The sequence below is a fragment of the Amblyomma americanum genome, chromosome 2 (assembly GCF_052857255.1).
Source record: "Amblyomma americanum isolate KBUSLIRL-KWMA chromosome 2, ASM5285725v1, whole genome shotgun sequence".
NCBI lineage: Eukaryota > Metazoa > Arthropoda > Arachnida > Ixodida > Ixodidae > Amblyomma > Amblyomma americanum.
In genome coordinates this window covers 189,574,535-189,599,839 of record NC_135498.1, presented here as the reverse complement: position 1 = coordinate 189,599,839, position 25,305 = coordinate 189,574,535, and the positions used below count along the sequence as shown (strand labels likewise).

General features: G+C 45.6%; 1 protein-coding gene across 4 annotated transcripts in view; it reads right to left on the bottom strand.

Annotated features, from left to right (window-relative positions):
* Positions 1-25,305, bottom strand: part of LOC144122098 (sodium/mannose cotransporter SLC5A10-like) — a 177,120-nt gene that overhangs the window by 7,907 nt on the left and 143,908 nt on the right. For 3 of the 4 annotated variants that reach the window (XM_077655623.1, XM_077655621.1, XM_077655622.1), the window contains exons 8-10: positions 11,873-11,953; positions 10,155-10,351; positions 3,480-3,877 (exon numbers count right to left, since the gene is read on the bottom strand). In XM_077655623.1, coding sequence (XP_077511749.1) covers positions 3,480-3,877; positions 10,155-10,351; positions 11,873-11,953 — 676 coding nt within the window. The remainder of the gene's footprint in view (positions 1-3,479; positions 3,878-10,154; positions 10,352-11,872; positions 11,954-25,305) is intronic. The other variant, XM_077655624.1, reaches the window with a different exon arrangement.

Here is a 25,305-nt window from a genome sequence, read left to right as displayed (position 1 = left end):
CCCCGTCAGCAGTTAGACATACAGGCATTACAGACATGTAAAACCACAATTGCGAACACAATTAACCTGTACTTACGCAACTTTAAATGCCGCTGCTATACATTAGAAACTGCCGTGGACCATTGCTTCAAGACTAATGCGAGAAAAACTCGAGGGGACACTAAAGCTCCGCCTTCACGGCATTTTTATTTTTATATAATGTATTTCAGCATTGCAGTAGCGCTATGGCGTCAATGGGTTAATGCAGATACATGCACAATTGGTGAAATCAGCACTTCCAATGGTATACCATAATGGGAAATGTAGAATAGAAAGAGCGCACGATGACACCACTACGCAGCACGAAGCGGGCACGGCGGCCGCTGCTGCGCGACAGACCGCACGCGTTAATGCGCCGAGGTCTTCCCTCGGTATACTGCTGCCTCTTTGTTGTCCATTAACGTAATTTAAAATTTTCCGCCGTAAGAAAATTGGTTGCCCAGTGTACAATAATTCCGGCGTCACAACGAAGGTCGATAAACAAGTGCTTAATGCCTGGTTGCGTTACTCCCTTCTAATGGATGACAACCTAGCTCTTAAGACATCTACTGCTTGGCTAGTTTGATCATTCGGGTTGGCAGGAACAGATGCAGCGTGGCACCGACAGAGAGACGGCAGCGCAAGAGCCGCAACTTGCCTCCCACCTTACATAGTTCTTTTAAACAGCACAAAATAGTTGTGTACGCGGTTGGTTCGCCCTTGCTTGTGGATAGGCACAGCTGTGTGTGTGTGTGTGTGTGTGTGTGTGCGTGTGCGTGTGCGTGTGCGTGTGCGTGTGTGCGTGTGTGCGTGTGTGCGTGTGTGTGTGTGTGTGTGTGTGTGTGTGTGTGTGTGTGTGTGTGTGTGTGTGTGTGTGTGTGTGTGTGTGTGTGTGTGTGTGTGTGTGTGTGTGTGTGTGTGTGTGTGTGTGTGTGTGTGTGTGTGTGTGTGTGTGTGTGTGTGTGTGTGTGTGTGTGTGTGTGTGTGTGTGTGTGTGTGTGTGTGTGTGTGTGTGTGTGTGTGTGTGTGTGTGTGTGTGTGTGTGTGTGTGTGTGAAGACTAACTGACAGGGTGCGGCACATACTGCACAGCTGTGCGCCGAGAGGGGAGGGGGAGGCAAGCTATCGGCCAAAAGAGGATCAGCGCAGCAGAGGCCCATCACCGGTAGCAGCAGAGTGCGCTATCCTGAAGTGAATATTAAACGTAACGGCAGCTGGTTTCTAGAAAATATAAGGCGGAAGGCAGTCGCCTCCACGCAGAGGTTGCCTCTGAGAGAGTCGAGCAATAAGAGAACAATTAATAGTCGGCTGAGAACGAAGGAAAGGAAGGAATGGGTAAACGTCAAAGATCCGCACGCCAGTCGACAACGCAGATGACTGCCGTGAATCTTGTACATAGTGGAAAGAATTATGGGGCGTGTAAATCTGATAGTCCAGCTTAATTGATAAAGGACAGGTAGATAAAAGAAGAGCGACAATCATCTATGAATAGCTTTGGAGAAAGATTTAACAGATGTATCACTTTCTATTTTGCATTTTTACTCGCACAAGCGCTTTCTCTTAGCGTAGTCGCGAACCAATTACGTTTACTCAAGTGCGAGTCAAAATACAATCTTTTACGCGTAGCTCGTCTCCCTTCCTTTTTCTCGTCTTTTCACTGCCGTGCTATAGCACTGTTCTTAAGATCTAAACGCACGCTACCCTCACTAGAAGGTTCTGTTTCCTAAAGTTACTTCAACAGCGGTGCCCAGTATGCGCAGTAAAATGCAAGTAGATTTACAACTCTCCATCATCACGAAATCTTCAGTTGGCTGAGCAAAACAGAGTAGACTACACTCTCTAGCGCTCTTCACTAGGATGCCGCATTGTAGTTCAAGGGGACAATCAGTCAGGCTAGTTTATAATGCATCCGCTTTTTCGGAAGGAACAAACTTTTTTTTCAGGTTTTTGTTCTTGTGTTGCCAAACGCTGCTGAAAAAAATTGATGCATTGTAGTATGGTTTGTTTACTTGGACTATAAAGGGGAGGAGGCCAAGAACACAGACACAACACGAGTGCAGTTGTTTAGATGAACTGCAACAAAAGCGAGATTAAAGGGCCCCTCGGAGTATGTAACAAAACTAAGAAGGAAAAAGTAAAATCCAGATAGACAAGTTGGCTTCTTCAATGTAAATTACAAAACTAGGTGTGAGCCTATAGTCTATACTGAAAACTGGGAGGGGGGGGGATACATTGTGTCAACAATGGTTCCCGTGGGTGCCGATAGGCGCACAGGTAGTAGCGATGAGCATGTCAAGAGTGCAGCGTACGAGCACGTCATTTATCTAGAGCACGTACTGTAGCGTAATTAGTGTTTGAGCTCCTGCGCGACGTTATGTGGTGCCTTCTTTATGCGTGTAGCTCGATCGCTAGGCAAATCATAGGAGGAGGGGGAGCGTTTTCGCAGCCCTTAGAAATTCGGTGTTCTTTATGCAGTGACTATGGATACAGAAAAATAAAGCACAGAAAGATGATGCTGAGGGTCGAACCGACTGCCGCTTTGTGACTTGGTTTCTATCCTCATGCTGGTCTTTTCGGGCAGTAACATGTTGTTACGTCGCTACAAAATACCTACTAGGCAAAGCTTCCATACTTGCATGCTTGTGATATTCGAGTGTATTGCACAATTTACGTAAAATAGTAGTAAGTCTCGGGGGGATGAATTTGGCGCAGGAGAAGACATGCGCTTTTGAGTAATTTCCTCTCACCAGATGGCATGGTGTCCGTGGAATTATGTGAAGATGGTGGTCCACACATCCACATTTTTGGATGGGCACGTGTATTTGAGGTAAAGCACCGGACGCGAAATTCGGAGGTCGTGGGTTCGTATCCCACCTTTGGGGTGGGGATTTTATGCTTTCTCATCAATTATCTTAAAAATAATTACCCCATTATGCTTCCATTGATGAACACCAGAAATTAAACAAAAAAGGCGTCCCCTAACCTGCTTGTTTTCGGTGACTGTTGGCTTCCGTCATGTATGCCGTAACGATCCCCTCTTGCCCTCTCCCCTGTCTGCTCAACACGCCCAAGCTGCGGCGTCTTCTGCATGCTCAGGCCGTAAACAAATACTAAAGAAACGCTACAAATTTCCACCCTTCCCGGCCTCATGGACATCATGCTAGCAGAAAGTCGCTCCTAGCTAGACCACTTCCACCGTGACATCCTTGACTGCAAACAATGAGCTTGGCGCCGAAATCATAGCGCGTAACTGATGTTATACAGGTGCTATGCACATAGAAGTGCATCTCTTTGGGGGAGTTGGTGAACTGTATTCATTAGGGCAACCTGATCAAAGGGCCTTGGTCAAAGAAATGCGCTGGTTCTCAATCTTCTCTGTTGTCCGCCTCCTTCGGTACTGGCTGGCGTGATCTGTGCTCTGCAGTTTTGGTACACTATCAAACGAACCGAAACAGTGCTTGCCTGCCGACGATGACAAGCTCCTGTTCGGAGGCCTTCTGGCGGCGCATGCTGTTCCAGAGGTCCATGGTGAATAGCGTCGAAGCACTGTTGAAGATGGAAGCCAGGTTGGCCACCAGCGAGGCCGTCATCACGGACATCATGAGTCCCCGGCCCCCGGCTGGCATCAACCGCAGCACAAGCAGCGGGTAGGCGATGTTGGTGCAGCCGCGCTCGTTGCCGCAATAACTGCGACACAGCTCAGGATCCGAGCATCCTATCACCTCGGGGTACAGCACACGCGCAGCCATGCCCGGGAACACCATGACGAAAAGCGGCAGGATCTTCAGGTACCCCGTCAGGATGCTGCCGGCCTTGGCGTGAGACAGGTTCTTCGCAGATAGAGACCGCTGCACAATGACCTGCGGCACGGATGATCGGGCGCTTTTGGGAGAAGTGCCAAGATCTGCGCCCTTTTTTCTGCCCCTTCCTAGCATACTGAGAACAATCGGCTCAAAATGATATCATATGGCATATTAAAACCACTGCTAAGCAAAGGGTTCAGACATTGAAATCGGCTCCAAAACGCTCGAGTTTCTGCCATCTTGTCAGCGTGTTTGAACTCTGAGAGGTTTGTTGTCCTTTGGGGCGAAAGCTTCGTCCTTTCAGAGAGAAGCTGCGTTGCCACAACTGTCAGTTATTGAGGGGTTAGCCTTTAGTCCGCTGCGTAGTATCGCTTTGGGCGCGACTGTTCGTCCGAAGCGAGCAACGTATGGTTCTAGCCTTTCGTCCAAAAGAGCAATAGCTGGAAGAAGAAAAATATTTTGTGCCTGTGGTCGAAATCGAACCACTGATTACGAGCCCTGCGCGCTAGCGACTAGAGTGCTGCTACTTTTCCTCATTTTGTCATCACTGCAAACAATTGCAGTAGACCAAAAAACTCACAACGGTGCTGGGAGCAGCAGTGGAATCCAAGGCTGCGCTGTGTTTGAAAAACGTCTTAGGTTAGCAAGCTCGTTAAATACTTGCATCCATTCAGGTTTTTGGCTCTGAGCATCACACTTCTTTCTGATCAGTCACACTTTAGGTGCAGCGACGGCGTAGATGTAGAGCGCCTGCCTCGTGTCCAAGAGGACCGAGGCTTGAATCCCGGTACCGTGCAATTATCCACCGGGTTTGAAAAAAAACTCCGCGTGTCGATGGATTTGCATAACCATGCCTGGGGTGTGGCCTGAACTTGGTGACCAGAAGTGGCAACGCACTCCCTCGCCAGAACAGGATTGGGCCACACTTGTGTAGTACTTGGCCATACCCTTTAATGAGCAAACCAATTAGCCCTCGGCCCTGAGTCCCAAGCGGCGGCGGTCAGACCTGTGACGCAGCGGAGGGTGCTAAGAATCTCTGGCTCCGGACAGGCCGCCATTAGAATGTGAACCTGGCAACGTTTAACGCTAGAACGTTATCTAGTGAGGCTAGCTTAGCAGTGGTGTTCGAGGAACTAGCGGGCATTAAGTTGGATGTCATAGGGCTTAGTGAATTTAGGACAGGTGAGGCGTATATAGTATAAAGGTCGGACACATACCATGCTATCGCGGATTAGCGGATAGACGAGAACTAGGTGTGGGATTCCTCATTAATCAGAATATAGCTGGCAACGTAGAGGAGCTCAATAGATAGATAGATAAAGACAGAAGAGCTACAACTGGGGCTAGTTGGAAATGCATCCTTGAAGGTATGAAGGTAAGCGCTTCTCCTGTGTGTTCGTCCCTTTACGTATTTCGGTAGCGCTCACCAATAACTTCAAGGATAGATAAAGAGATGGGCGAAAGGCAGGGATGTTAACAAGACAGGATTCCGGTTAGCTACCATGCACCGGGGAAGGGAGTGCGGGGATTAAAAAGCGAAGATAGATGGAACAGAAAATGCAGTCAAAATCTGTCAATCAAGGCAGTCGCTTGTAAAAAACAAAACAGTGCCTTGTAAGCCTTAATGGTAGTCGACTGTTATGGCCAAGAAGCTAGGATCTTGTCCTCTGTGACAGGGCATGGATCAAGGTGTTAGGAGCTCCGTGGTATTAACGAGAGGGTGGAAGCTATCGTAATTGTGTTTAAAAAGTGGTACAAGATGAAGGTGGAGCAAGCCTAAGTGACTACATTCAACCATGATGACCAGACCGTTGAAAGCTTCTATGAAGACGTGGAAACGACAGTGAACAAAGTAAACTACACTACACTGTACTGATGGATGACTTCAATGCGAAGGCGGGCAGGTAGCAGGCTGCCGACCATGCGATAGGCGACTATGGGTTAATCAAATCAAATCAAATGAAATCAATATAGGTAATAGGAATATCGGAGGAAACTTATTAGCAGAGTTGGAAATGATTTCCGGACCATGAAAACCTTCGGCGAACGAGAGAACAGGAAGAGAATCTGCGAGAGTCCCAGTGGTGAGACTAAAAATAAAATCGACTTCGTACTCTGCGCTCGACCAGGCATCATTCAGGACGTGGACGTCCTCAGAAAGGTGCCCTGTAGCGACCACAGAATGGTAAGGCACCGAGTTAACTCAAACTTGTAGAGGGAAAGCTACCATTACAGAGTGCGCAGTAGAAGCAGGCGGTAGGACGTTTCGACAGTATACCGGCAAGCTACCTCAGGAGACTAAAGATCTGCTTAATAAGCGCCAAATCACGAGGGCGTCTAAACCTACCGACAGAATAGAACTGGCAGAGCTATCTAAGTTAATAAATAAGCGCAAGGCAGCCGACATATAGAAGTTTAATATGGAGAGAGTCGAGAAGGCTCTTAACGACGGAAGTAGGCTAACAGCGGTAAAGAGGAAGCTACGAATAGGTAAAAACCAGATGTATGCATTAAAAGACAAGGAGGGCAATGTCATTAGCAGTATGGATCAGATAGTTAAAGTAGCCGAAGAGTTCTACAGAAATCTATACAGTAGCCAACGTAACCAGAGCATTAATGATAGAGGCAGTAGCGCACAGCAATGCAGCATCCCGGCAGTAACGAAGGAGGAAGTAAAGAAAGCCTTAGGAGCAATGGAAAGGGGAAAAACAGCTGGTTAGGATCAGGTAACAGCCGATCTCTTGAAGGAGAGAGGGGAGATTGCGCAAGAAAAACTAGCCACCCTGTAAACGCAATTCTCTTAACTCAAAAAAGGAGACGCCAAAGACATGAAAAATTACAGTCTGATCTGCTTAATGTCCGTTGTCTACAAGGTCGTTACTAAGGTAATCGCAAATTGAGTCAGGGCAACCTTAGACTTCAGTCAACTAAGTGTTCAGGCAGGTTTTCGTAAAAGATATTCCAGAATAGATTATATTCACACTATCAATCAGGTAATATAGAAATGCGCAAAATATACCCAGCCCCTATATATAGCCTTCATTGACTGCGAGAAAGCATTTGGCTCAGTGGAAACCTGAGCAGCCATACAGGCATTCCGCAATCAGGGTGTAGAAGTGCCTTATGTCAAAATACTGGAAGATATATATAGCAACTGTGCGGCTGGCATAGTCTTTCATAAAGACCGCAATAAAATTCTAATATAAAGGGTGTCAGCCAAGGAGAGACGATCTCGCCAATACAATTCACCGCCTGTTTACAGGAGGTGTTCCGAGGCCCAGACTGGGAACAGCTGGAGATAAGAGTTAATGGAGAATACCTAAATAATTTGCGATTCGCTGATGACATTGCCTTGCTGAGTCACTCAGGAGGTGAACTGCAAATCATGATCAATGAAACAGACAGTCAGAGCAGAACGCTGGGTCTAAAAATGGACATGCGGAAAACCAAAGTAACGTTCAACAGTCCAGCAAGAGAACAGCAGTTCACAACTGGCAGCGAGGGGCTGGAAGTGGTGAAGGAATACGTCTACTTACGGCAGATAGTGACAGCCCATCCGGATCATGAGAGAGAAATAAGTGGAAGGATAAGAATGGGGTGGAGTGCATATGGAAGGCTCTCTCAGAACATGATTGGCAGCTTACCAATATCTCTAAAGAAAAAAGTGTACAACAGCTATATCTTAGCGGTACTCACCTAAGGGGCATAAATGTGGAGGCTAATAAAAAGGGTTCATCTTAAGGACAACGCAGCTAGCCATGGAAAGAAAAATGACAGGTGTAACGTTATCCGGATCATGAGAGAGAAATAAGTGGAAGGATAAGAATGGGGTGGAGTGCATATGGGAGGCTCTCTCAGAACATGAATGGCAGTTTACCAATATCTCTAAAGAAAAAAGTGTACAACAGCTATATCTTAACGGTACTCACCTAAGGGGCATAAATGTGGAGGCTAATGAAAAGGGTTCATCTTAAGGACAACGCAGCTAGCCATGGAAAGAAAAATGTTAAGAAACGTTAAGAGACCGGAAGCGGGCAGAGTCGGTGAGGGAAAAAACGCGGGTTAATGACATCCTAGTCGAAATCAAAAGAATAAATGGGCTTGGGCAGGGCATGCAATGCTAAGGCAAGATAACCGCTGGTCCTTAAGGGTAAGGGAGTAGATTCCAAAAGAAGGCAAGCGTAGCAGGAGCCCGCAGAAAGTTAGGTGGGCGGATAAGATTAAGAACTTTGCAGGTATAGGGTGGGCGCAGCTGGCAAAGGACAGGGTTTATTGTAAAGACATAGGAGAGACCTTTGCCCTGCAGCGGCTGTAGTCAAGTTTATGATGATGATGATGATGACTTTTGTTGCAGTGCTACCTCACTGAGTTAGCATCCACATCAATGCGCATTGCAGCCATTCTCGTTTACCATACACTGCGGTGGCAGAGCAACATGAATAAGTCGCATGGAACACCCCCCTTAATTATCGAAATCTAGAAACCGTATATGATATGGCGTAACTGACAGGACCTTTTTACAGCTTGCTACACGGTTGCCTAGACCAATACTTCATCACAGCACTCTAGAAAAATACGGTCTACGGTTTTGGTTAACGGTTTTTGAGGCAGTCCACCGACTTTGGTACAAACAAATGTTTTGTTCTCAACTATGGCTTAACAGATAATGTGTCGCTATGTAAAAGAAAGGAAAAACATTGCTGACGGTCGTACTGGCATACTTTTATCTCTTCTTAAGATGTCTTTTCTTCGCCTGCACAATTTAAGGAACGATAAACAGGAACTGTTAAATTTTCATTAAACATGTCGTTTTTTGCACGTTTTCGGGTCACGGCACTTAGGTATTTAAGTGAAAACCTTAGTTCTGATATAACAATAGCCACCACAACTTCTCTCAACAGCCCGCGCAGCCTTCTGCGTTTTATGGTTCTAGGCAATCCCTAAAGTTCAGTAGAGTCATGACACAGTGAAGCATGCAAAAGAGTACGCTGGAAAGTCGCACTTTGTCCTTCAAAAAAAATCAACCTCGGTACTGCTTGTCTCAGAAGTAAATGTGCCAGATTCCTCCACTTTTTCACTGAGAGAGACAAATTGTTTCGGCTGATTCTCTCACTGGTTATATATGAAGCACGGAAGGGCAGACTGTTGCCTGGTCCCGTTCTATCGAATATATAGCTATTATTCTTACAATGTGTGGCTTCCTTATTATCGTACGCTTCAGCAGCAGGCTTTGGCTGGTCTTGAAACATATATGACGCGTTTTTAACGGCGTTAATCGCGCAAAACCTGTGGTAGGGCAGTGTCTTTACAACGCGTGGTACTTGGCAACCGACGCCGCCGTAATCGCAGCAACGTTCTCAAATTTGATGCCTCCTGCCGACGTGTCGGCGTGATTTTTTTCCTCGTCGCCGCCATTTGTACAAGGTCTTGTCTTTTCGGCCAGCAGAGTGGTAGCATTACTCAGTCATTGCGCACGGCGTCCTGGGACTGACAAAACGGCACTGTGTACATCCCTTACGCAACTCACGTTAGGGTTTTATACAAACTCGGAGCAGTGTGTTATTTATATCGCCGCATTCTAAGCTATATATCGCCCCGATGCCACTAAGGTTTTGTCTAGGTAGCAGCACGGATATCCACCCGGATATCCGCACGGATATCGCCGTTGCTCTACTTCACTGACAACTTTTTCTGATTATTGTATTTTCTGCCTGCGGTCTCTCGTGGGCTCCGATTACAAATGCCCCAATCTCGCAAACAGCAAGCATGCCATAAAAGTTGGCGACTTAAATCGGAGCAGAGTAATAGAGTGTAAAGAAAAAGGGTGCCGTTCATCCTTCCGCTGCTCCCTCCGTTCTTCTCTGCTGCGTCCGCTTGCCTCCAATGGCCAATACTCCCGACAGGACGCAAGACCGCTTGGAATGCAAAGGAGCCAGTATGCTCCTACACCTGTCACTATTCCTCTTCGGAAAAAGCGAAAATTGGAATATTTTATTTCTTGACAGCAGTATAACTTTCTCTTTAATTTACGCGTTGTATATGAGGCATATTTCGCTAATTGAAAAGAACGAAAAGGTGTGTATTTTAATACTTCCCACTTTGTCGCCCCTAACAAACATTGACAGGGTGAGCTGCAGCTTCTATCAAAGAATAACTTTCACTACACTTTCTGTACAACTGACAGAGCTCTATGTTTCTGTCGACAGCGCGCAGGTCCTCCAGGAGCTTTCATTTGCGCAAGCACGCGGCGTTTGCCGCCTGCAGACGTGTGCTGCGGTGGGCCTTATTAGGTGAGGCGATTAACAGCGTTCGCTTTTTCTACGCGTGCGCTTACCTGGTCTGAACACCAGTACCAGATGGCGTTGATAGTAAGTCCGATGGTCATCCCCGGCCACGGCAGGCTAGGGTCGTCGGCGGCGCGGAATAAGTGCATGTAGTTCTTTGGAACCGCATTGCAGGTCGTGTTGGCCCCGTGTGCCAAGGCGCCAAATTTCTCCACGAGTGCGCTGTAGCCGCCGACCTCGACGAAAGCTGCAAATAAGTACCAGCGAGCGCGGTCCCGGCATCGATGCTACTGCCGCAGTTTTGCACCATCAGTAAAAATAGCCTACTATATACGCTCTCCCCCCTCCCCCTCCCTCAAGCGAAAGTATGCTATGGAGCTGTACTTTTACTGTATACTGCGGCGCAAAAGACGCAAGGAGTGGCTTCTGGCGTTCTTACTTCGTTTTCCAGTTGCGCTGCGCTATCGTCTGAGAACGCTTTCGCGGAGTACCTCTTTTCCACCCGCCTTTCCTTCATTCATCAAGCTGCTGTGCTCGTCACGAGATGTCTTATCATTTTTATCCCATCCAATTTACTAATACGCGCCTCAGGAAGGAAAGTTGAGGAGAAATAAACATCACTGAACCAAGCTTACACTATATTCGTAAGAAACGAAACTGAGCAGGGTTATGCCGACATCATTTCTTAGACGATCGTAGCAGTATGACAGCCTTCTCCGGAACAAGAAGCGTTAGCGTCGGATGCGTCAGCTAAATACTCCCGCCCTCGCTAGCTCTCAATATTCCCAACACACCTATGGTAAGTTGTGCTGAAGAAACAAGGAATACGTCAGCAAGACAAGGGGCGGCGTTGAAGGTATAGCACCTTTGGCCAGGTGCACATAACTTGTTTTGTTTGTTTGCTTTTTTGCCAGGAAAAGGGCGAAGATTATGGAAATCTTACATTTTTCTTGCACTCTTTGAAACTGTGCAATGTATCTCCATCGACAATGAGAACATTTTTTTTTCAAACATGGCGGCTGTTTTCAGATGTTTTGTTAGTTTCTCGCTTTGCAACATTAGACGTCACTAAAGCACGTAAGTTGCGAACGACCGACAGAAAGGCAAAATTAAGCAATGCTTGGATTTGTGGTTTGTTGGTGTTTAAGGCAACATGGAAAACAACAGCTCAGTTACACATCATGTATTTACGATTCATTAGCAGGTGCAAAAAATACCTTGCATTTTTCTGGTTGTGCAAGTACTCATTAGAGTGGTCTTACGATGCTTTCGGTTTGAACGGAAAATTATAAGTGCCGGGATAACCAGCAGCCACACCAAACAAACACCGTTCAAGTAAGCGTTCATCCAGAAATCAGCATGGAGTCAAAAATCCTCCTCCTCTTTCCTGTACATTACCCCACTCCACTGTCTGGCAGGAAAATCTCTCCGGGCTTATAACATATTACCGCTCAGGAGACGCATATTTCTTAGATCGGTCGTTCTGCGCAGACTTACGACGCAATACCCATTCATAATTCGTATCCAAGAGCTCAGTGCCAGTGTTTGCGTCAGAATGCATAGCATGAGTTACGAGGAGTGTCACGAGAAGCAGTTGTGCAACGGATGAGGTCGCGTAAGAACATTTGACCCGCTCCAAGTTCTCAGTACCGGATTGCCATTGCATTCATCCTAAGATAACGACTGGGTGCTGCGGCCAAGAATCGGAGCCTGCGATCGACATTCGAGAACACCTCGAAGCAGCGTAGTGTCGCGCACAGACACTTACCCAGCACAGCAAGCACAGATGCACCGGCCACCATGACGACGGCTTGGACGAAGTCGATCCACAGCACGGCCGATAGGCCACCTGCGCACACCAAGGGTGCGAGGGCTCGAAACAAAAAAAAAATTCGCGATAACAGAGGAGACAAATGCAGGTAATACTTTTTTAACAAATTCGTTCGACACAGCAGACACTTAAGCGACAGAATGTGTGCCAGTGTGTCAAGTTATTTTCGCTTGAATGCTGAGGCGAAGTTAGATTACCTCCCTCGATGAAAGATCAGGAATAAGCTACCGTCATCGGCGATGGCCAGGTTTCACCGCTGAACTTTTTCCCCGATGATAACTTCGTTGCGTGATCTAAAGGCATTGAGAAAGCAACGACCATTTAATAAGAGTGTCTCTTGAAAGCCGTTCAAGCAAAGTTATTTTTAAAATGCACAAATTAGCTCCGTTTTAAAATACAAAGGATTACTGAGAAAGCTGAGCGCAAGCACGTTATGCTGTCGAATCAATGGCTGCACCTCGTAGCGCAAGTGTCATGACATGACAAACTCTTCTCTTGAAGATACCTGTCCGTACCACTTATAAATTCCCGAGAAAGCGCTCATAGCGGTTAACGAACCAAAGGCGGCTTCACACATAACACGTATAGTAGAGAGGCAGGCTAGTTGGTGACTAGTAGTAGAATGCATCTTGAAACCGCGCAAAAAAGACAAGGGACGAGGAAGAAACCAACAGGAAAGAGCGTGGAACTTCAACTCGTTTATTACAACCGCGCGTCACATTTATGCAATCATCGTAATCGCATTGTAACCTGACAACCGATCATCACGTAACACTGGTGCGCAGGTGTTTACGGGACATCATGCAGTCTAGATATGAATACTGTTTATATCAGACAGGTTTACCGAGGTTTTGCTGACACACGAGCAGGATTCGTTCTCAATACAGTAGGCCTCGTACACTTCTCTGCTTAGGTTAGGCGCGAACTTAAGCAGGTTTGTGGTACCGGGAACCGAGGCGTGCAACCACGGAAATGGCGACAATGGTTGGCCACATGCCCTCCCCCCGCCAATGCGCCTACTCCTGCGTGGTGCTCCTGAAGTCCGACGTTTATACAACATCCTGTTTGTCCGATGTAGCTTTTGCCACAGGACAGGGGTATACGGTATATGACGTCCATTTTCCACGGGACAAATCAGTCTGCGTGCTTGATACCGCATTCTTCCTTTTGCTTTCTCTGCTCCTTGTTGCATAGGCCGGCCAGTTTTTGGGTTGCGGTGAAGACCACCGGCACGTCACCCTTCTGAGCCACTTATTTCAAGCGATGCGAGAACTGGTGGTAGTATGGGATGGCAACGGGCCTCTTGCGTTGCTCTTCTTACCTGCGGCGGTGCTCAGGTACGCCCCAGGCTTTACTGGCAAGGGCCTCTAGCACAGAGGTGATTAACTCCCCGAGAAAACCAGCACTGGTCAGCCTTTTTAGCTGGAAACCCACGCTGTGTGCGATTTCGCGATTGCAGGACTTGTTCGGAGCAGCACGCAGGCAGTTTTTTGCGATACCGCTTTTAACAAGCTTGGAATGAGCTGACTGGTGACTTAAAATGGCTCTTTTTGAGCGAGGCTGATACCTGCAGCACGCTCGGGTTTTGCGGACAACAATACAGATATCAAGGAACTGAAAAGATCCTAGCGCTGGCACCTCATGGGTGAAGATAAGACCAAAAGAGCACTCGGAGAAGATTTGTAAAACCCGGTGCACCGCAGTCGCACTCCCCTCATGCGTAACCTCTTTCAGGAAAATAGCGTAGTCATCCACGTATCTAAAACGCTTAGCCGAGTAGGCTGTGTCAAGGCGTTCAGGAATTCGTTTTTCACGGTATAATAAAAATGTCACTCAAGAAAGGGGCTATGCAAGAGCCAATACAAACACCACGCTTCTGAATGAAGTTCTTTCCATCAAAATTGACAATAGTCGATGAAAGATAAAACCTAAGCATTTCTAAAAACTTATCTACACTTAATTCGCATGCATTCTGGAAGGCCATAGGGCCATAGCCATCAATTGAATCTTTAAGAGCGCAAAAGAGTTTGTCCTAAGCAATGGAATAAAACAGGTCGGTTACGTCTATTGAAAAAAGGGAACAAAGATTGATTGGAGTTTTGCGTGGTCACGAAGGAATGCGATAATCTCTTCAGAATTCTTTATCCAAAACAGGTCCTCTATTAGGAGTATACGCAAATGTTTTTGTAGAAACTTGGATAAAGCCGCCTGCCACGTATCGCGCTCAGAAACGATGGCTCTAAAGAGAACACCTACTTTGTGGGTTTTCGCGGAAAAGAAAATGCTCAGTGCTCCGGTTTTTTTCTCCTTTTACAGTTTTCCCAAGATTTGTCAGGTTGTGCCTGGCGCACAAGGCCACCGCTAGTTTTTTTTCAGCCGAGGAGCGCTACACTTCGTGGCGGAAAAGTTCTTTGAAACGGCTTCATTCGCTTTTTTACGATAAAGTGGAATAGGTAGAACAGCGAAGCTACCCTCCTTATCTGAAATCATTAAGGCGAGATCATTGTGCTGGAGATAATCGATGGTTTCTCTAACCTGTAGTCGGTCTTTTTTTCTGGCCTTCTTCGACACAAGACATTTCACACCTTCCCAGATGCACCAGCCTTTTTCATCTTCAGGCACACGTTTAGCTAGATCCTTAACCAGGGACAAGAGACCCTCTGGAGAGACATTAGGCTCAGTGCAGAATGTGGGCCCATTGGACAACATCTTATCAACAAATTTCGGCACAGTGCACGGATCGACATAAGAAACTTTTCCTGGTTGTGAACTGACACTTCCCCGAAACATTAACCAATCAAGGAGAGATGGAAGACACTGGGACAACAGCAGTTCGGTGCAAACTCTAGATTCACCAGGGTACCTTCTGTACACAGTGACATGGTTCTCTGGTCTCTCAGGCTGGGAGGCTGCCAGCATACGCCGGTTCTCATGAAAATGTTGGACTTGCCTCCAAAGTTCAGAGCGGAGTATCTTCAGGCGCATTGGCGGGGGGAGGGCATGTGGCCGACCATTGTCGCCACTGCCGTGGTTGCACGCCTCGGTTTCGCGATACCACTATCCTGAATAAGTTCGGGTCTAAAGTAAGCAGAAAAGTGTACGAGGCCTACTGTATCTAGAAGGAAGGAGGGGGGGAAATCCGACTGTGCGGCCTGCTCGTGCCCCCCCCCCCCCTGCCACCGGATACGGGCCGGTGTAGTTTCGGCTACTAGGCTTTGTTCCGGTGCAACGCCAGCGGTGGGGATGGGCTTGCCGGGGCCCGTCCTCTGGGGATGCAAAACCCCATGGGAGTGGCAGCGACTCCCAAGCGACTGAGTGGGCCAGTCGCGCACGTGAGGTCCGATGCCTGTGCGGAGGCAGGCCTGGTTTTATAATCAGGTTGGACTCACGGAATTGGGCTCGAAAAGTGCTCGAAAATCAAAAGGCCTCTGCATGCGGGGGCGTGCGTGGCTACCGGCTGGCGCGTCGGTTTCTGGTCACGGAGAGGCCAGGTCCGCGCGGGGGTTTCCAGCAGAAGGGCTCCTTGGGAGCGATGTCCTCGGGGAAGCAGCCAGGGATGGCTGACCGCGGGGCCGTGAGGCTAGAGCGCGGGACGCCGAGGTACGGGGGACCTTAGTACGACCGATGCGAAAACCGTCGATGTTGTGGAGTAGCGGTGGAGTAGGCCCGGGTTATCTCACCCTCGGCCAGGTTCTTGGCTTGTGGCCCGGTCAGCCCAGCCCTGAACACTCCCTCCTCAGTAGGTGTGGAGCATGCCAGGGGAGGAAATAAGTGCAAGGTTGGTTGGTTGGAAGCACAGGTGGGTTCCCGGGAGTCTAATTCCATTGGCTGGATCCACCACACATACTTCGGGAGTCTGAAAAACCGCGAAAAACACTTGACGGTTAGTAGCTGGGCAGTGATTCGCAAGTCCGAACCGGACCCCTAAATGTCCTGGAGGAGCCCGAGGCAGCTGCCCCAGTTTAGGATTTCCTGTCTCCGAGTCGGAGCTATTGCGTCGTTGGGTGGTCGGGCATCCCGTGAGTGGAGCCGCACCATTGGTCAACATCGACGCCCTCCCTGTCCTGGCCAGACAGGAGTCGAGCAATGATAAAATGAGGGTCAATATCTCGCTGTCCCCATTCCCATCACCTTACCCATAACCCTTCCCTTAGTCCCATTCCCACAACCTACTTCCCACCCCCTCCGCTACGTCCCAGGGGAGATCAGGGGAGTCTCCCCGGGCCCGCTCCCCCGGCTGTGGGTCGCTTGGCAGCATTACCCCATTTTTTTATTTTCCCACCTACGGGTGGCAAAAGCACAACATTGCCTTCGGGCCTTTTCATTTATATTACGATTGGGTTAAGCCTGTGATACTTAAGTGGTACAGGTAGGGGCCTATTGGTTTACATTCCTTTTCTGGTTGCCCCACCATACTTATGTATCTAGAAGGAAGCCCGTTATACCTAGTGACACGGGCTGGGGCATTTTATTGTTTAATCTTTTTTCTTGCCACACCATAATTTTTGTATCGAGAAGGAATCCGGCTCGTGTGTCAGCAAAACCTCGGTAAACCTATCTGATATAAACAGTATTCATATCTAGACTGCATGATGTCCCGTACACGCCTGCGCAAAAGTGTTACGTGATGATCGTTTGTCATGTTACAATGTGATTACGATAATTGCATAAATGTGACGCACTCTTGTAATAAACCAGTTGAAGTTCCGCGCTCGGTCCTGTTGGTTTCTTCCTCGTCCCTTGTCTTTTTTGCGCGGTTTCAAGATGCATATTCTACACATAACACCTCATTTCACTATTTCTTTATGTGCTTATTGACAGGCTGCTTAGATATGAGCCCTATAGCTCTTCATAAACAGAGGGGCTACGACATTAACTATCTAATCAAATATCAATTTAGAAAATAATACATTTTTAAAAGACATCGGTCAGCGACCTTTGCTTGAGGTATATACTAATGCCTGGGTTTCCTCGCAGAAAATTACTACAGTGTTGCTCTTCCATTTTATAATCAGCATAATTATGCCCGAATATCAAGATTAACAGGTACATATCAGAATACGGAATGATCACTTTTGTTTGCAGCTCGAGTCCAATAAATGCAAAGGAAAACACAACACGCCGCCGTTAGCCTCTGGCCCGTCTACCTCCGAAGTTTCGCGCCCTTTCTTCCCCCCAGCTAACTACGAACAAGGCGAGAATGGAGGGCTATTTGGCTCATTCTGCGGGGAATCACGCTAAACTTGGTACCAAAATGAAAGCCGAAAATACATGTAAACACGAATACACCAAGTATACACGCGTGTACAAATCATTATTTTGTGCATTGTTCGCCTTGTAACAAGTTAACCACGATTCCCCGCACTTTAAACTGCTGTTTTAATCTTCTGCTTTTACAATGAATCATTCAGTATGTGTGTAGAGTTCTGTTGCGCAAGCAACTCGGAGAGTATAGTGCTCCACCGCTCATAGCCAAAGCAGTCAAGAGCAAGAAAACGAGCCGCGGGGCATTGTGGCGAGTGCTTTCAGTCGGGGAACATCCCAGCCTGTCTTGCGGTTCTGTGGCGGCAATGTCTCCACTTCCTAGCACCATGATTAGCAGTATCAAACGTGGTGGTGGTACTGCGATGTATATGCGCTCAGATTTCAAGTACAATGCACTCACAGAGTATAATATTGTAAATGAAAGCATTGAATGCGTCGTTGTACAACTTCATGACATCCTGCTAGGAGTGTTTTATCGCCCGCCATCTGGATCCTTGAACCATTTCTTGAACTCTATGGAAGAACTGTTTGAACTAAGTCTTGAGTTAAAACTACAGTGTGCTTTTGTTGGCGATTTTAATCTAAATGTTTCATCAGACACCTCCGGCTATTCGCGCCTGCAAGAGCTGTTTGTGTCATACGCGTGCTGTAACTTAATAGAAATGCCAACTAGGGTTACTCCGACCTCTCAAAGTACTTTAGACCTTTGTATTACAAGCTTTCCCCCTGACGTCGTCAAATCGGGTGTATTGATGTGCGATTTAAGTGACCATTTGCCAATCTACTGCATTTTACCTCACAAAAGGCCTAATTCAAATAAGCAACCAGTTTTTATCCGCCATTACTCTCAAAAAATATCAGCAATTTCAAATATCTTCTCTCAAATCAAAGGTGGGACACCATTTTAAAGGAAACAGATGCAAACAAAGCGTACGAGGCTTTTCTTTCCTGCTTTATGGCTGCATACGAGAAGTGTTTTCCCCTCGAGCCATGGGAAAAACGAAAAAAGATAAGGAAGCCTTGGATCACTCATGAACTGCATATGAGAATCAAACAAAAAAACAGGCTCTTTGAAAAATTCCTGAGTACCAAGCATGAAAATGACTTTACACTGTTTAAAAAAGTTCGAAACAAATTAAATACAGATATTAGAAAATCAAGATTTGAATACTACATAGCTAAGTTTGCAGACATTACGGGTAACTCACGGCTAATGTGGCAAACCGTGAGGGAGGTACTCTCGAAAAACACCCAGCACAAAAAGGTTCCGTATCAAAACGATGCTATGACTGACAGTGAAGTCGCAAATTTATTTAATGACCATTTCATTGCAGTCGGATCATGCGATGAGAAATCAGCTAATTTACCGTGTGAGCAGTTCATTGTATCAAACGCCGCAAACACATTGTTTTTAGCACCCACCGACGAACGGGAAGTGCTGGATATTATTCTGGCACTAAAAAATAGCTGTGCTCCAGGAGCAGACGAAATTAAACCGAAACCTCTAATGGCTGTAGGTGAAATAATCAGTTGCCCACTCTCTCACATTTGCAACATTATTTTATCTACGGGCGTTTTTCCGCAGAAAATGAAACTGGCCAAAGTGACTGTTGTGCACAAGGGTGGCCCCGCGAACGAACTAACAAATTATAGGCCCATATCAGTACTACCAGTATTTGCAAAGGTAGCCGAACAGGTTATAAACAAAAGGTTCGTCCGATTTCTCACCGCGCAAAATATTATAGCCGATGCGCAATTAGGCTTTAGGAAAGATAGATCAGCCGAAACCGCACTCCTTGGGATAAAGGAAAAAATTCTAAGCAACATAGAAGAAAAGGTACACACCCTGGGAATTTTCCTCGACTTCAGAAAGGCATTCGACTGCGTTCAGCACGATGTTCTAATAAGAAAGCTTCCATTTTACGGATTCCGCGGCGTGTCGTTGACCTTAATTGAGAACTATTTAACGTCAAGAGAGCAATTTACTGTCATAAATGCTGCAGCCTCACATGTAAAAACAATAAAATATGGTGTGCCTCAGGGATCTATTCTCGGACCTGTACTCTTTATTTTATACCTGAATGATGTTGTGAATATACCAGGCAGCGAAAACCTAGTGTTGTACGCTGATGACACAAATGTCTTTTTCTCAGGTATTGACCCCTACGCGCTCGAAAGAAAGGCTAACTATTGGTTGCCTGGTTTGAGTACATGGTTAAAACTAAACAGGATGCAATTAAATGCTAGTGAGACCAAATACATTCTCTTCAGGGCAAAAGGTGTAAAAGCTCCTGACAACCTAAACTTAAACTTTGAAAACACTCAGCTGCAACAGTGCTCAAAAATTCGTTTTCTAGGTGTTTTGTTTCAAGAAAATCTCTCTTGGAACTCGCATGTTGATCAGCTTCGCAGTGATCTTTGTCGGGAGGTTGGCATTTTAAACAGAGATATTATCTCCCGGCGTCCGTAAAGCGGCAAATATACTATTCATTAATACATTCCCGTTTAAGCTACTGCTCCCTTGTGTGGTTAACGACGACACAGACAAATCGAGATTCCCTCCTTGCAATTCAAAAGCGGGCATTACGAGCTGTTGGGAAAATACAGTTATTGCGCAGCTGCCGGCCTTTGTTTAGGTCTTATGGAATATTAGAAATAAGTAAACTGCACACATACAAACTATGTCTCGAAATATTACGCCAGTACAAACTAGACAAAATAACCTTCGAAACCACCTATCACACTAAACTTAGCACATACGAACTTCGAAAACAATGTATGGAAACACCTCGTGTACGCACAAATTATGGTTTTCAGAGGTTAGGATGGCAAATTCCTGACTTAATCAACAATACCCTATTATTCTCGATACTGCACGCACTACCCCCTCTATACGTAAATACAAAATGTTAATTAAAGCAATGCTCATAAATGAACCTTAAAGATAAAAACTTAACGTATACCTATCACTAGTGTATGTTTTGTAAATATTGCTATGGTCGAATTCTGGTTAATGTATGCTGTGTGTGTTTTGTAAAGCCAGTGTTTTGTAAAGATGTCTTAATATATTGTGTAAAAATACTGAAAGTGTGTTCTATTATGTAATGCTCTTCTTGATTTTGTGTAGCCAGTGGTGCCGCCTGTCATCCGGGTGGCGTGGCCTCGTCAGGCAATGTATGCCTTTTGCCACGTCACCCTGGACAACCTCTTCGTTGTCTGAAATAAATTCTGAATGAAAAATGAAAAGCTTGCAGGATAGTGGGAATACTGGGCTTGAAGTAAGGCTTTTAAACTCAAAGGTGCACTGCTGCTGTACATCTTGAGAGCCCAAGTAAATTATTGCGCTCTAAGTAGAATGCATTGTGAATAAAACAACTGAACTTGAAGCCTTTATAATGTAACATAGCCCTGACGTTATCACCATAACTGAAACCTGGTTGTCTCCCAGCATATCAGATGCGGATATTTTTCCGCCTGGCTTTACCGTGATGCGTAGGGACCGAAGTACACGTGGCGCTGGAGTGGCAATCTTGATCAAAGATAGCATACGCGCAGCGACCATGCCAGCTATCGATGACGTTGAATCGCTTTGGTGCAAAATCACCATGGGTCAATGCTTGCTTCACTTAGGCACGATGTACCGGCCCCCTGACGATACCGACGAAACGTTGTTTCTGATGGCAGATTACATGGAACATCACTTAAGCGAGTCACAAAAAGTTGTTCTTACAGGCGATTTTAACCTCCCTTGCATCAATTGGGATACCCTTTACCACGGTAACACAGACATACTTAGCGCAAAAGCACTGCTTGATATCTATTTTAACTCCGGTCTCATTCAAGTAATCCGCGACCCAACGCGCGTTACGAAAACTAGTACTAATACTCTTGATCTTATGTTTACTAGTGACATACTTCAGTTTACAAATTATTCATGTGAGGTAGTAGATGGACTTTCAGATCATAAGGCTGCATTATGTGTCCTCCCATTGAGAACACCGACTTCTGTTCAAAGACGGAAAGCATGGATTTTTGACTGGTCCAAAGCTGATGATACCAGCATCCTTGACCATTTGGAACTGTCATACACAAATTGCCCTAAACAACTCACTGCACTCTGTATCGATATGGTGTAAAACTGGCAGATGGCCCTCAACCTGGAAAAAACTTTATGCATGACAGTCACTAGGAAGAAATAGCCATTAAATTACAATTATGAAATCGAACAGAACACACTCACAAAGGTAAACCAGTTCAAGTATCTTGGCGTTATTATAGCCTCGGACCTACGATGGAACGGGCACGTGACACACATTACCACAAAGGCGCATTCTGCTCTTTACACGATAAGACGTTCCCTTCGACTTGCTTCACCGGAAACAAAACTTTTGGCATACATTTCACTTTTTCGTTCTGCGCTAGAAAACAGTATTATTACTTGGCTTCCCTACACTAAACAATATATTGATAGATTAGAAAGTGTCCAGAGAAAAGCTGTCCGATTTATTTTCAACAAATACAGTCGTCATGAATCCCCCACACTGCTTCTGCAAAAAGCCGGCCTCTATACAATCCACACACGAGCCAGACTGCTGCGGCTTAAGTTTCTGTTCCTCCTTTTGAATGATTGCACAAAACTTGATAAGACTAGATATCTGTTCGAGCCTAACACACGTGTCACAAGAACAAAACATGAAAAACACCTATCTGAATACAGATACCGTAGTGACACATTCCAATTTTCATTTTTCCCACATGTGATTCATAGTGGAATATGTAGCCTCCAGAAATTGTGAACCAGATGTCTTCTGAAGCATTTGTATTGAAGCTAACAAACCATCTTGAAAATTATTAACAACAGTGTCACCATGTGCGTTTACGTGTACCTTTGTGTAAAGTGAAAAAGTTCCTTCTCTGTTGTTTCTTTCTTTTTTTCTTTTTCTTTCGCACTGTATGTAAACCCGATCCTGTTACGGCCTCAAAGTGAGGCCAACGGTATGTACTAAATAAAATAAAAATAAAAATTATGAATGATTTTGATGGCACGATAGAGAGTCAAACAGAAACAAATCTGAAGCACACAGTAAGCGACGCCTTCTGTGAGAACCTAGCGAAGCAGCTCGGATTATAGTTCCCAGTGGGTTCCTCATAGATGACGAGATACTATTTTTTCCACAAATACATTATTAAATAGTCTTGCTATTCAGATCAATGGCGGCTAAATTTGAGAACCCTGCTGTGAGAACTAAGAATGCTTCGCTTGGGTGTACATGCCTGCCGTACTTTTCTTCACGTCAGTCACGGACGGAATATTATGGACCACGCTTCCACGCTCAAACTCTTGTGTCGTGATGAGCAACGTAAATAGAAATCTTTGATGCACTTATGCGCAGGGGCCACAGTAAATCACACTTGCAAGGCGTCAAATGTCCGCTACATTTCGCTGGGTAACGGGTTAGAAGAATTTGACCACCGACGCGTGCTCCATATTTTTCTGTCCACGAATGTACATTCTGCTGGGCGTAGAGGTCATTTAGGACCCAGCACGAGAAAATGAACAAGTGAAGCAGCATGCGAAGAAAACCTGCCGACAAAGCACAAGTGAGTCATATTGAGGGATTTGTATAAAAGAATTGTTATTTTACCTTAGTTGCTAGCCAGTTCATTTTAACCAGAAATAATCTGCTATTAGGGCATACAAATCGACAGTAGTCATCATTCCTGCTTTAATTATGTAAAAACGTAAAACTAAATAGTTAACAAGAACTATGGCTATGAGGTGAAAGCAGATGATACGAAATAAAGTTACCGGAACTCATTCATGTTTGAGCAATGAACGGCGCCGTGTTTGACGGCCCAATGAAATGCAGAGCATGAAGTTTGTCTCTTAGCGTGAATAGAATTAACGGTGGGACTCGCGCTGAGCGGGCTTTCCCTAAATTCACAGTAATGAGACAAACTTACGCTAACGCGTGAACATCAAAGTTAGCTGTATTTGATTTTATTTACGAGCAAAACGCACTGGCCTATTCTTCGGAACTACCAAAAGTGAACAAGCGCAATGTGTGACCAAAGTGATATCCTTTGGAGCTGCTCTCTTAGCGCAGTAATTTGTTTTTATTGTAAACCCACTGTGATAAACCTGACTAAAGCAAATTGGGCAGAAAATTTTAATTTCCTGGCGTCAAGGTGCATTGGTTGAGATTACATGGTGCGCTGCTCGGTCTGCATCCTCATATTCAGGTTCCACATATCTATGTGCGGTTGATTGCTAAAATTTCGTAAACTTTTTTATGATAATACTGGGGGATATAAAATTTGGGTGCGGTTGTGCTAGCGGGGAACTGAGTTCCTCCTCCTTTTCAGTGCTACTACACTAAGCTTGCCCGCGGCTGTAATTTCTCTCGGGCTGTGGTGTACCGCTGCCGCAAGCAGAACTAGATACATGCTGTACGGATTCCGTCCAGCTGACACCATAGTGGATCCTCCCAACAAAGTCGCCCACTGAGATTCCGTAGCTACTTGTGTGGTAAATCTCAGCAGTAGGGCCACAGTCTACCAGCAGCACATTACAAAAGGGCTGTCCCACGTTTAAAAAATCACTCAGTGCCGTCATTTTCTAAAATTGGCACTGCCTTCTGCTTATTTTGGTCGGTACGAGTTTTTATTGTGTTTAGAGTTTTGGCATGTGGCCGGCTGATGTTAGCATGCATTAGTACAGCAGGAAATGTTTGTTTTAATAGGTAAAGGAGCCCAGAGGCTTTCTTTCATAACTGCAGGCTATTTAAAGTATCTGCTTTTTGAGCAAACTTACGACGCATGAATCACTCACAGTTGTATATTCTGCTAAGAGGACGTCGTCTTCGCAAGGAGCACGTTCTTGATAAAACCAAGCGATATGCTCGTTCCTTACTTTTCCTAGCTTTGTGCATGAAAAGAGAGCGTGGTTTCCTCTGACATCTTTGACTGTTCTTTGCATATCGACTCGTTTTCTTTTATGAGTATGCAGCTTGTTGTAAAGTGCATACGTTCAATAAGAAGAAGGAATAAAATCACTTTTAGAGAACTTCTGTCAGCATGATACCATTTTTCAAGAACAATGTTTGCAAGTTTCAGTTTGTTGTTTCCACAATCTCTTCCCGTGTATTAACCTTTTTAAATCTTTGCACGGAAGGTTTATTTTCTAAAATTAGCTGTTCCATGTTTGTACAGCATTCAAATTTCTTTTGATCTCAATGGGACCCAACAGCACCTTGTCACGACATTGTGTAATGACTGCCGTTAAATCGTGTATAACGTATGTTATTAATTACTCGGCTCCACTTTTGAATGAAGCACTATCCGTGGCCGTATAGACTTGGTGCATATAAAGCCGGTTTTGACGTCCTCGTTTATTAGGTTTACAATCGCGACCGCAGTGTCTTAATATTCGAGAGCAGACGCTTATGCACAGTGCGGCGATGCGTCATGTTTGCTATTCGGCCAGTTTTCTCATACTAAGCACTTCCTAGGTAAAATACTTTTTTTAACCGCATGCATAAAATTGAGTATTTGTTATATTTTTCATTTAATGCGAGGTATTCTTATATGTGTACCTCTAGTGTTTATTTTCTGTGGAAGTATTTTTTCATAATATCGCATACATTGGGTAGGCTGCTCTAAGGTAACTGTGGATCGTGACTTCGGGCGCCGAGAATTGCACCGAGTGTGCTTGATTCTTGCCTCCTCTCCTAAAATACCAGCAGCAGTGGCCTGCAATGCTAATAGCACTGATATGTATTTTTACTTTGTCGTGAAACACAGCATTAATTCTTTTCCTGGCTGGCAGGCAAATATTTAACTCTCAGCGCACTGCTCCGGAATTTAAACATTTCACTCTGAGCACACTACGCTAAATATTTATTCTAGTCATGCTCCTAGCGGGGCTTACCTCGCTTTGTACGCTTGCAGCTTGCTCCACTAATAAGAAGGAATGCACAAAAATTTTCTTAACCTGGTTCTCGTTCAGCACCTGCTCACGATACGCTCGTATACACTGCAGAAAGCAATCAAATCCATTCTACTAAATAGACTCTTTCTTCGTCATTCAAGTTACATGCATATAT